Raw genomic sequence first — 13,294 nt, 5'->3', positions numbered from 1 at the left:
CTACCAATCACATGTCTTTCAGAAAGTCTCTAAAAACCTTACTCTTCCGTGAAGCATTTCAACCGTAAATAACCCTCACCATACCTGCTAACTGTGACATTCTGGCCCTGACGAGCAAAGCGCGGAGATACCCTTACGGGATTGATTCCTGCGCGGTATAAGAATTTAAATAAATAAATAAATGAAAAAGCAGCTTCTTTGTGATCAGTGTCCTTGTGGCTGAGTTTTTAAAATATATGTACACGTTGGCTGTCAGACTCTGCTCTTCATGCCTCCACCCCTCCTGACTCCACCCTATTTCTCCTGCCACACCTTCACCCCCCTCCCCCTGTTAAAGATTCCTGGAGTATTATTCTCTGATTCCAGCTCTGTACGTACAGCTGTTTCACCTGTAGGCATTGGATTAAAGGTGCAGCAGGTCCTACTTGACCATTAATCCTTGCAGAGTCTATAAGAGAGTGGTTTAAGTGGGGGGCTCTCTCTGCTTGTGGTTTCTTACCCTTCTCCTGCTTGCATAGAGGTAGACGCGTTCGTACAGATGTCGGACTCTGTTGTACTTGACTCCACCCCCTTGACTCCACCCTGTTTCCCCATCACAACTTGACCTCCAGGTGTGGGCTCCCAGAGTATTATCTTCCGATGCCCGCTCTGTACATTCATCTTTTTCACCTGCAGGCATTGGGTTGAAGGGACAGCATGGCACAGTGGGCCTTTAATCCTTATAATAATACGGTATTTGTAAAGCGCAAACTACTCACCCCTAAGGGCCTCAATGCGCTGGGGGCTGTCGAGGAGATTAAGTGAGCTATTGCCCAGAGTCACATGGTGCTGAGCAGAGCTGCCGCCAGTGCCGAGGATCAAACCGTGAGCCCTGTGTTCCGGAGTCAGCTGCCCTGGCTGCTGTGCCACACCTCTGCGGGGTCGATAAGAGAGTGGTTTACCTAGAAAGCTCTCTCTATACTTAGGGGGGGTTGTTCTTACCCTTCTAGGGGATTTTGTACCGATCTGAGGGGTGTGGCCATGTAAATCATGAGGATAATTCTAGGCCCCCCACCATCAGCGTTAGAGGGGTGTGGTTACACCGTAGAAGGGGCGTGGTTATGTAAATAGAAATTCTGCAGCATCATCACCGCCTGGAGCCATGTAGTCCTAGAACTGCCCCCCAATCACTCCCTTGCGCTTGTTTCCTAACCCCCCCAGCACCACCAACTAGGAGGCGTAGAGGCAGTAAAAGGTTAGACTGAACGCTGCGGTGAGAGGGGGCAGTGTTGTTGTGGGAGAGGTAGAATTACACATTTGGGGGACAAATTTAATGCAGTTCCATGTGAGGTATTTTTGTCCTATTTCCCCCCCCCAGCCTTGCACTCATTCCTGTTTCTCCTAGTGAAGTATTACCCTCCCCCCAGCCGTGCACTCATTCCTCTGTCTCTCCTTGTGAGGTATAACCCTCCCCCACCCCCAGCCTTGCAATCATTCCTCTGTCTCTCCTTGTGAAGTATAACCCTCCCTCCAGCCTGGCACTCATTCCTCTGTCTCTCCTTGTGAAGTATAACCCTCCTCTCCCAGCCCTGCACTCACTCCTCTGTCTCTCCTTGTGAAGTATAACCCTCCCTCCCCTCAGCCTTGCACTCATTCCTCTGTCTTTCCTTGTGAGGTATAACCCTCCCCCGAGCCCTGCACTCATTCCTCCGTCTCTCCTTTTGAGGTATAACCCTCCCCCAGCCTTGCACTCATTCCTCTGTCTCTCCTTGTGGAGTATAACCCTCCCTCAGCCTTGCACTCATTCCTCTGTCTATCCGTGAGAGGTATAACCTCCCCCCTGCCTTGCACTCATTCCTCTGTCTCTCCTTGTGAGGTATAACCCTCCCCCCAGCCCTGCACTCATTCCTCCGTCTCTCCTTTTGAGGTATAACCCTCCCCCAGCCTTGCACTCATTCCTCTGTCTCTCCTTGTGGAGTATAACCCTCCCTCAGCCTTGCACTCATTCCTCTGTCTCTCCTTGTGAGGTATAACCCTCCCCCCAGCCTTGCACTCATTCCTCTGTCTCTCCTTGTGAGGTATAACCCTCCCCCCAGCCTTGCACTCATTCCTCTGTCTATCCTTCAGAGGTATAACCTCCCCCTGCCTTGCACTCATTCCTCTGTCTCTCCTTGTGAGGTATAACCCTCCCCCCAGCCCTGCACTCATTCCTCCGTCTCTCCTTTTGAGGTATAACCCTCCCCCAGCCTTGCACTCATTCCTCTGTCTCTCCTTGTGGAGTATAACCCTCCCTCAGCCTTGCACTCATTCCTCTGTCTCTCCTTGTGAGGTATAACCCTCCCCCCAGCCTTGCACTCATTCCGTCTGTCTCTCCTTGTGGAGTATAACCCTCCCTCAGCCTTGCACTCATTCCTCTGTCTCTCCTTGTGAGGTATAACCCTCCCCCCAGCCTTGTACTCATTCCTCTGTCTCTCCTTGTGAGGTGTAACCCCCCCCAGCCTTGCACTCATTCCTCTGTCTCTCCTTGTGAGGTATAACCCTCCCCCCAGCCTTGCACTCATTCCTCTGTCTCTCCTTGTGAGGTATAACCCTCCCCCCAGCCTTGCACTCATTCCTCTGTCTCTCCATGTGAGGTATAACCCTCCCCCAAGCCTGGCACTCATTCCTCTGTCTCTCCTTGTGAGGTATAACCCTCCCCCCAGCCCTGCACTCATTCCTCCGTCTCTCCTTTTGAGGTATAACCCTCCCCTCCAGCCTTACACTCATTCCTCTGTCTCTCCTTGTGAGGTATAACCCTCCCCCCAGCCTTGAACTCATTCCTCCGTCTCTCCTTTTGAGGTATAACCCTCCCCCCCAGCCTTGCACTCATTCCTCTGTCTCTCCTTGTGAGGTATAACCCTCCCCCCCAGCCTTGCACTCATTCCTCCGTCTCTCCTTTAGAGGTATAACCCTCCCCGCCAGCCTTGCACTCATTCCTCTGTCTCTCCTTGTGAGGTATAACCCTCCCCCCAGCCTTTCACTCATTCCTCTGTCTCTCCTTGTGAGGTATAACCCTCCCCCCAGCCTTTCACTCATTCCTCTGTCTCTCCTTGTGAGGTATAACCCTCCCCCCAGCCTTTCACTCATTCCTCTGTCTCTCCTTGTGAGGTATAACCCTCCCCCCAGCCTTTCACTCATTCCTCTGTCTCTCCTTTTGAGGTATAACCCTCCCCCCAGCCTTTCACTCATTCCTCTGTCTCTCCTTGTGAGGTATAACCCTCCCCCAGCCTTGCACTCATTCCTCTGTCTCTCCTTGTGAGGTATAACCCCCCCCAGCCTTGCACTCATTCCTCTGTCTCTCCTTGTGAGGTATAACCCTCCCCCCAGCCTTGCACTCATTCCTCTGTCTCTCCTTGTGAGGTATAACCCTCCCCCAGCCTTGCACTCATTCCTCTGTCTCTCCTTGTGAAGTATAACCCCCCCACCACCAGCCTTGCACTCATTCCTCTGTCTCTCCTTGTGAGGTATAACCCTCCCCCAGCCTTGCACTCATTCCTCCGTCTCTTCTTGTGAGGTATAACCCCCCCCCCCAGCCTTGCACTCATTCCTCTGTCTCTCCTTGTGAGGCATAACCCTCCCCCAGCCTTGCACTCATTCCTCTGTCTCTCCTTTTGAGGTATAACCCTCCCCCCAGCCTTTCACTCATTCCTCTGTCTCTCCTTGTGAGGTATAACCCTCCCCCAGCCTTGCACTCATTCCTCTGTCTCTCCTTGTGAGGTATAACCCCCCCCAGCCTTGCACTCATTCCTCTGTCTCTCCTTGTGAGGTATAACCCTCCCCCCAGCCTTGCACTCATTCCTCTGTCTCTCCTTGTGAGGTATAACCCTCCCCCAGCCTTGCACTCATTCCTCTGTCTCTCCTTGTGAAGTATAACCCCCCCCACCACCAGCCTTGCACTCATTCCTCTGTCTCTCCTTGTGAGGTATAACCCTCCCCCAGCCTTGCACTCATTCCTCCGTCTCTTCTTGTGAGGTATAACCCCCCCCCCAGCCTTGCACTCATTCCTCTGTCTCTCCTTGTGAGGCATAACCCTCCCCCAGCCTTGCACTCATTCCTCTGTCTCTTCTTGTGAGGTATAACCCTCCCCCCAGCCTTGCACTCACTCCTCTGTGTCTCCTTGGGAGGTATAACCCTCTGCCAGCCTTGCACCCATCCCTCCCACCTCTAGCTCTCTTGGGTCAGCGACGTGTGTGATAAAGAGGACAAAGGGGAATGTTGTGGGGGGTATGTTTTTTTGTTGACACCCAAGACCCTGCAGTGAAGTCTATTCTCTGACCCTTTGTTAACCCCCTCCAAGGTTTGCCTCCATCGGGTAGTTCTCCTCCCTCTCGGGCCCCTCCCCTCAGGTGGTTCTCCTCCCTCTCGGGCCCCTGCCCAGGGTCCCCCTTTTTCTTTGGAAGATTAACATCAGTGGCAGTTCCTCCGGAGCAGAAGCAGAAATAAAATGTTAATAGCTGAAGTTATTATCATTATATTTTTAGTACCCACAGGTTAGGGCTGGGCGGGGCTTGGCTCCTGTGACGTCGGGTAGGAGGAGTGGTTGCTGCACTCTAAAGTGTGCATGACAGTTTGGTCGGCCGTCTTGGGTCGACAAGTCATGCGCACTTTGCATCTTCCTCACCAGGCCGAAATACACAGCCTGGTAAGGAACACGCCCCGGCTCCCTGTCCCCGTCTGAGCGCTGATCCACTGCACTCACACCAATCACAATGCAGCATTGTGATTGGCTTAGGGGAGCCTGCGTGCTTCCTTTAAGAGAAGCGGAGGAGAGATGAGGTGGGAGAGGCGGCTGCTCAGGTAAGTGATTATTTTTTCTTTTTTTCCCCTCTTTTTTTTTTTACATCCACAATAGCCAGGAGCGAGACTGGGGGGGATCAGTGTTGTATGGGGGTTCAGAAGGAAGTTATTACATGTGGTTGAGGGGTGTGCACTCCCCAGGCTCACACTCCCCCTCGTACTGTTCCTCCTTCTCCGGTGTCCTCCACGGGGTCCCCTACTTCTGCTGGATGAATAGTGTTAGAAATGGGGGTCTCTAGTTGGCAGCGGCTCGCGCCAATGTCCAAATAGGGATCCTTCTTCCTAACTCAGAGCAAGGGGGCTACACCCTTTGATAACCCCTGCTTAACCCTGTGGTAACGTAGCACGAGCAGACAGGCCTATCTCAGAGGCAGTGTGTAAAGCATTTATTACCATACACAATAACGCAGTGAAGACACTATAAAGGGACACCCCACAAGTAGCTATAGAAAAATAAGTATCTTTATAGGCTTAACACAAGGCTCAAAAGCGATCATGAAGCCACAATGCATGTAAATATAGATGCACTTAAAAAGCAATCAAAGCACTCAAAAGCGTGTGAAACAAACTTAGTTCGAGGACGGAGTCTACGTGACCCCGTGATGCACAATGTACCTAACCTTTAAAGGGGCACGGTACGCTGCTTTGTGAGGAAGCCGCGAGGATGATAGATGGACTCGCAGAGGCCACAGTTCCCAGCTGCAGCGGTCCACGGCGTGCACTCACGATGATCCTGAGACGGTGATTACAGGCGGGCACTTAGCGGCACAGCTCATCAGCTGTAGGGGCCCACAATAGCAATAGCGATGATTCTCGTAGCACAGACAAATGCGGGCTCTCAGCGGCAGCAACTCCTCATCTGCAGCAGCCCACGATAGCGATGATTCTCGTAGCACAGACAGATGCGGGCTCTCGGCGGCAACAGCTCCTCAGCTTCAGCGGCCCACAAAAGAGATAGTGAGGATTCTCGTAGCACAGACAGATGCGGTCTCTCAGCGGCAACAGCTCCTCAGCTGCAGCGGCCCACAATAGCAATCGCAATGATTCTCGTAGCACAGACAGATGCGGGCTCTAAGCGGCAACAGCTCCTCAGCTGCAGCGGCCCACAATAGCGATAGCAATGATTCTCAGCCCGAGTTCCTTGCAGTAGACCCGGAGGCTCTGGAATTCTTGACAGAAGCCTCACCTGCAAGTAGAATCCCCTTCAATAGGAATTCAGAAGGCTGATGGGTGATGTCTAATGTCCCTGAGACTTCAACAGGAGGCAAGCTCAAAACAGGCCCTTGGGTAGTTGCTTCAGCAAGATGGATGAAAGTTTCAAAATCCTTTCCCTCTAGTTACACGGACAGAGTTTCGTCTTGAAATCCAGAAGTAATACATCGTGTAGGGTTTTAGCACAGATATTTATACCCCAAAAGTCTTTGTTCTCAAAAGTCACAATTCACTGAACCCAGCCAGAACCAATTCGGTGTGGTCCTGGAGCACTTAGTTTACAAGGCTGCATCCTGCCTTTCAGGAAGAGGGGGTCTGCCATCAGATGCACAGTGGTAGGTGGAGCCATCATACACCTTGCCAGGCACAGCCCTGCTCAGATCAAAGGGTCACCCCTCCCCATACTCCAACTGCAGATCTCTCTATTCAATCCAGATTGGGCTCAGCCTGCCCAGTCCCTCCAAAACCAGACAGCCAATACACATAACAGCAGAGCACACTGGAAGACTTAGGCAAGAAAATACTTACTTTCTAAAAGTGGTATTTTCAAACACAGAATATAAAAATAATCCTCACTGAAAGATGTATTTTAATATTCTGAGCTCAGGCATACTAAATGTGGCTCCCTATCATGTTCCTTGGATCAACTAGGATTATAGGATGTAATAATCGGACTGCCCATTCTGGCCTAAGGAACAGATAGCCTTGCAATAGTGAGAAATGAAATGGAATGTAATTCACTATCAGGACATGCCACACAGACCAAGGCAGGTCCTACCTTTCATATACAATGCACCCTGCCATAGGGGTGACTTACATGATGCCAAGGGAAGGTTTAGGGACAGGGAAGTGGGTTCACCTCACAGTCAAAATGGTGGTACTGGACTGCGCACAGACTCTGCAATGGCAGGTCTGGGGCACATTTTACAAGTTGCTTCTGTGGGTGGCGCAATCAGTGCTGCAGACCCACCAGCAGCATTCGGTCTACCAGCCCCGGGCACGCACCGTGCACTATACTAGGGACTAACAGGTAAATGAAATGAGACAATTATGAGAATACCAATTCATACAGTCAATTTACAATAGGGAGCATTCGTGCTGTGGCACTAAATGGCAGTGGCACTGCGCCGAGAGCATCTAACACCAGCAAACACAGAAGAGACTAAAGCGAAAGATTGAAGGGAGACTGATGCCAGTGGTGCCAGGTCTAACAATTAGCATACACCGCAGACGGTAGTGGTTGCTGGACCTACAAATACAAATCTGGGATCTGCACGCTACGCAATGTGCTTTGCAGTAGGCACAGTAACCCTCTGTTACTTTGGGTAAAAACTGTGACTGCGCAAAACAGATCTCTGCAGGAAGTGCATTAACTGCCAGAGTTATCTTGCCCGTATTAATATTATCCAAACGTTACTAGGCACAGACATCTCTGCAGCAAGCGCATTAACCGCCAGAGATATCTTTCCAGCACACTATCCTCTAATTGTTGCTTTGTACACACTGATTTTTGCAGCAGGTGCTTCAACCACTATAGTTATCTTGCCAGAATTATTATCCCCTAAAAGTTGCTGGGTACACACAGATCTCTGCAGCAAGTGCATTAACCGCCAGAGTAATCTTCCCTTTATTATTATCCCTTTCAAGTAGCTAGGCACACAGATCACTGCAGAAAGTTAATTAACTGCCAGACTTATCTTGCTAGTACTATTATGCCCCACAAGTTGCTGGGTACCCACAGATGTCTGCAGCAAGTGCATTAACCGCCAGCGTTATCTTGTCTTTATTATTATCCCCTACAAGTTGTTGGGCACACATCTCTGCAGCAAGTGCATTAACCACCAGAGTTATCTTGCATTTATTATTATCCCCTACAAGTTGCTGGGTACACAGATCCCTGCAGCAAGTGCTTTTACCCCCAGAGTTATCTTGCTAGTACTACTAGACCCTAATGGTTTCTGGGTACACACAGATCCCTGCAGCAAGTGCATGAACCATTAGTTCTCTTGCCAGAATTAGTATCGCCTAAAAGCTGCTGGGTACACACAAATCCCAGCAGAAAGTGCATTTACCCCCAGAGTCATCTTGTCTTTATTATTATCCCCTACAAGTTGCTGGGTACACACAGATCCCTGCAGCAGGTGCATTAACCGCCAGAGTTATCTTGTCTTTATTATTATCCCCTATAAGTTGCTGGGTACACACAGATCTCTGCAGCAAGTTCATTAACCGCCAGAGTTATCTTGCCAGAATTATTATCCCCTAAAAGTTGCTGAGAACACACGGATCTCTGCAGCATGTACATTAACCGCCAGAGTTATCTTGCCAGAATTATTATCCCCTAAAAGTTGCTGGGTACACACAGATCCCTGCAGCAAGTGCATTTACCTCAGTCATCTTGTCTTTATTATTAACTCCTACAAGTTGCTGGGTACACACAGATCTCTGCAGCAAGTGCATTAACCACCAGAGTGATCTTGTCTTTATTATTATCCCTACAAGTTGCTGGGGGCACACAGATCCCTGCAGCAAGTGCATTAACTGCCAGAGTTGTCTTGTCTTTATTATTATCCCCTACAAGTTGCTGTACAAACAGATCCATGCAGCAGGTGCATTAACCTCCAGAGTTATCTTGTCTTTATAATTATCACCTACAAGTTGCTGGGTACACACAGATCACTGCAGCAGGGGCATTAACTGCCAGAGTTATCTTGTCTTTATTATTATCCCCTACAAGTTGCTGGGTACACACAGATCTCTGCAGCAGGTGCATCAACCACCAGAGTTATCTTGTCTTTATTATTATCCCCTCCAAGTTGCTAGGCACACAAATCTCTGCAGGAAGTGCATTAACTGCGAGAGTTATCTTGCCAGAATTATTATCCCCTACAAGTTGCTGGCTACACACAGATCCCTGCAGCAGGTGCACTGACCGCCAGAGTTACCTTGTCTTTATTATTATCCCCCACAAGTTGCTAGGCACACAGATCCCTGCAGCAAGTGCATTAACCACCAGCTACCTTAATAATAAAGACATTTATAAAGCGCATGGTTACGCCATCTCGGCGTGTCCCCGCGCTAGGGTGAGATAAAATGGCAGGACCCGGCTCCAAGGCCTCTGCCTAACTTAGCTAGAGAACAATTGGGTTTTAAGCGCCTTCCTAAACCTAACTTCAGAGGACTCCATCCGGAGATTAATAGGAAGTTTATTCCAGTTCTGAGCTGCCAAAATCCGGAAGGATCTACCTCCCAATCTGGCCTTCTTCACTTTAGGCACCATCAATAGGCCCGTCCCACTGGATCTCAGGGACCTTCCAGGCACATAGCTGGTGACAAGGTCCTTCAGATACGAGGGACCTATGTCCTGGGTAATGCGATGGCACGTGCACAGTGCTTTAAACATCACTCGCTGCCTAACTGGCAACCAGTGCAGAGCATCAAGGGCTCTTTTAGAAGCAGCCCTCCTAGGCTCCGCCAGTACCAGTCTCGCAGCGGCGTTCTGCACTACCTGCAATCTCCCCAGGCATTTAGCAGTAGCGCCCAGATAGAGGATATTGCCATAGTCTAGGCAAGATGTAATGAGGGCATGCACTAGTGTCTTCCTCGCTTCTATAGGAAGGAGATCCATTGTTTTTCGTACATTTTTGAGGACTCCAAAGCATTGCCCCACTACATGTCTGATGTGTGTTTCATAGGAGAGAGTGGGGTCCAGCCAGACTCCTGATATTTTTAGCCAGGGTACATGGAATTGGAGTAGGGCCCAGACTAGAAAGCCACCACGCGATCGTCCAGCCTCAATCAATCAATCAATCAGGTTATTTGTAGAGCGCACTACTCACCCGTAGGGTCTCAAGGCGCTGGGAGGGGGGGGGGGGTGCCGCTACTGCTCGAACAGCCAGGTCTTGAGCTTCTTCCTGAAGGAGAGGTGGTCTTGGGTCAGGCGCAGATTGGTCGGAAGTGAGTTCCAGGTCTTGGCGGCCAGGTAGGAGAAGGATCTTCCTCCTGTTGTCGCTCTTCGGATGCGGGGGACGGCGGCGAGGGCGTGGTTGGTTGATCTGAGGAGGCGCTTGGGAGTGTAGAAGTTGATCCGGTTGTTGAGGTAGCTTGGGCCTTGGTCGTGTAGGGCTTTGTGCGCGTGGGTGAGGAGCCGGAAGGTGATTCTCTTGTTGACCGGGAGCCAGTGCAGATCTCTCAGGTGTCCGGAGATGTGGCTGCGACGGGGGATGTCGAGGATGAGTCTCGCCGAGGCGTTCTGGATCCGCTGGAGTCTCTTCTGGAGTTTGGCGGTGGTTCCGGCGTAGAGGGCGTTGCCGTAGTCCAGTCGGCTGGTGACGAGGGCCTGGGTGACCGTCTTCCTCGTCTCGGTGGGGATCCACCGGAAGATCTTACGTAGCATGCGCAGGATGTTGAAGCATGACGAGGAGACGGCGTTGACTTGTCCCCCCACAACGAGCACCTCCGTCTTGCCGCCATTCCCCCCACAACGAGCACCTCCGTCTTGCCGCCATTCAACTTCAAGCAGTTCTTCACCATTCAGGAGGCCAGCTTCTGCATGCATGCCCTGAAGTTAAAGGCAGCAACTTCCGGTGCCCGAGATAGGGAGATCACCAGCTGTGTGTCGTCGGCGTATGAGACAACCTCTACTCCAAAACCCTGCGCTATCTCAGCCAAAGGAGTGACATACAAATTGAACAGGGTAGGGCTCAGGGCAGAGCCCTGAGGCACACCCTATTCCAGCTTGACATCCTTGGAATAATGCGCCCAATTCTGGTCTGACCTGAAAGCTCCGCTCCACCAGAAATGATTTCAGCCATTTCAGAGCCGGGCCAGAGACACCGCCTTTATTCAGACACTGCAGCAAGGTGTAATGTGCCATAGTGTCAAAGGCACTACAACTTGCTAGGCACACAGATCTCTGCAGCAAGTGCATTTACCCCCAGAGTTATCTTGCATGTACTATTATGGCCTAAAGGTTGCTGGGTAACCACAGATCTCTGCAGCAAGTGCATTAACCGCCAGAGTCATCTTGCCTTTAATATTATCCCCTACAAGGTGTTGGGGACACAGTTCTCTGCAGCAAGTGCATTAACCGCCAGAGTTGTCTTTTCTTTATTGTTATCTCCTACAAGTTGCTAGGCACACAGATCTCTGCAGCAAGTGCATTAACTGCCAGAGTTACCTTGCTAGTACTATTATGCCCTAAACGTTGTTGGGCACACATATCACTGCACCAAGTGCATTAACCACCAGAGTTATCTTGCTAGTACTATTATGCCCTGAAAGTTGTTGGCCACACACATCTCTGCAGCAGGTGCCCGAACCTCAGGAGATATTTTAAAATGCAGCCTCTTTGTGATCAGTTAAGTAAACAAGAGCAGGTCTAGTTTCACATTTGCCCTTGTTACCTTTTTTATGGCTGAGTTTTAACATAACTGTTAATTGCCAGTCTGTGTTTTCCATGACTCCGCCCCTTGTTGTCTTCCACACCGCAATCCTTAGTTATAGGGGCCCGGAGTATTATTTTCTGATTGCAGCTCTGTGCGTTGAGCTGTTTCACCTGCAGCCATTGGGATAAAGGCACTGCAGGGCACGCTCAGCCTTTAATTCGTGCAGGCTCAACAACAGAGTGGTTTTCGTAGGAGGCTCTCTTAGGGTTTCTGCCCCATCCCCTGCTTGATCAGATGAGGGGGGGGCTTTGTATAATACATATATCACCCCCACCATCCCCGTTGAAGTGGCGTGGGTATATGGTTGAAGTAGCGTGATTATAGGGTTGAAAGGGCGTGGTCATAGGATTGAAGGGGCGTGGTTATAGAGTTGAAGGGCGTGGTTATAGAGTTGAAGGGGCGTGGTTATAGGGTTGAAGGGGCGTGGTCATAGGATTGAAGGGGCGTGGTTATAGAGTTGAAGGGCGTGGTTATAGAGTTGAAGGGGCGTGGTTATAGGGTTGAAGGGGTGTAGTTCTATCAAGTGAAGGGGCGTGGTTCTATTGTTGAAGGGGAGTGGTTCTATCGTTGAAGGGGCGTGGTTATGTGGTTGAAGGGTCGTGGTTATGTAAGGATATACCCTGCAGTGCCATCACCGCCTCAAACTGTCGAATCCTCGAGAGCTAACTCCCCACTCCCCAACCCCTGTGGTGTTAAAGAAGGAGAGGGGGCGCGCTGGGGGGCAGGACGGAGACACAATGGGGGTGGGGGCGCCTTCAATGCAGCTCAGTGAGTGTTGTTTTTCTCCCCCCGTCACCCACCAGACACTCAGTGTTTCTGGGATCAGGAATGAAAGGGGGTAATCATTTGTTGCTGCCTGTAAACACCCCCCGTCCTTGTCTGACCCTCTCTCGCCCCCCTTCAGGCTCTCTCCTGTGTTACTTCTCCACCACCCTCGGGCCCCTCCAGTTATTTATAAGAGTCACAAGCACTGTAAAGTGGGGCGGAGCATGGAGGGGAGGTTTTTCATGGGGGGCGCTCTCCTCTCTGACCCCACCTGTCCCTCTCTCTCTCCCCTCTCAGGCTCGCACTCCCTCCGGAATTTCTACTCCTCCCTCTCGGGGCCCCTCCCTGGGATCCCCCAGTTCTCCGCCGTGGGGTACGTGGATGACATCCCCTTTGCCAGTTACAGCAGTGAGAGCCGCAGAGAGGAGCCCCGGGCCCCCTGGATGGACAGGATCACCGCCGAGGACCCCCAGTACTGGGAGAGGAACACGGAGATCAGCCGAGGAGCGGAGCAGGTGTACAAGGCCAATGTGCGGAAAGTGATGGAGCGAGTCAACCAGACCCGGGGTGAGTGACACCAGTGGAGGGGCAACCAGACCATGGGAGGGGAGGGACGGGGTAACTACAAGGGGGGCGGCGGGAGGGTGATGAACATGTGGGAATTGAGGGGGGGTGGAAGAAGGACACAGGGAGGGGGGCCGAGCTGCATGTGATGTATGGATCTGAATTGAGCTTTACTTGGGGGTGGAGACCCAGGAAGAGGGGGTGAGAGGTCAGAGGGGGGGCAGTGTTAGGGGGTGAATGACCCGGGAAGGGGTGACAGGAGCCGTCATATAGAAATTTTCAATCACAGAAACTGTGATTATTGTTTATGTGGGGGGGCATCCAAGGGGCCTCACTGTTCCTCGCTCCTACTGTGTTGCCCCATTCCCCCTTCCGATCTCACTTTGCCCTGCCCCCACCCGCCACCCCTCCACCCCCAGCCTCAGCCCCCCCCCCCCATGGATGGTTCAATGGGGGTGCAGGTGCTCCCCTCACACTCTGGCTTGAGGTGC

At 51.4% G+C, this 13,294-nt stretch overlaps 1 protein-coding gene across 1 annotated transcript in view; it reads left to right on the top strand.

The window, feature by feature from the left end:
- LOC144752353 (major histocompatibility complex class I-related protein 1-like) overlaps window positions 1-13,294 on the top strand; it is a 191,495-nt gene that overhangs the window by 29,463 nt on the left and 148,738 nt on the right. The window contains exon 2 of the mRNA XM_078640291.1: window positions 12,537-12,806. Coding sequence (XP_078496417.1) covers window positions 12,537-12,806 — 270 coding nt within the window. The remainder of the gene's footprint in view (window positions 1-12,536; window positions 12,807-13,294) is intronic.

This window comes from Lissotriton helveticus, chromosome 5_1 (genome assembly GCF_964261635.1).
Source record: "Lissotriton helveticus chromosome 5_1, aLisHel1.1, whole genome shotgun sequence".
In the NCBI taxonomy this organism is placed as follows: domain Eukaryota; kingdom Metazoa; phylum Chordata; class Amphibia; order Caudata; family Salamandridae; genus Lissotriton; species Lissotriton helveticus.
This window is presented reverse-complemented; position numbering and strand designations above follow the sequence as displayed.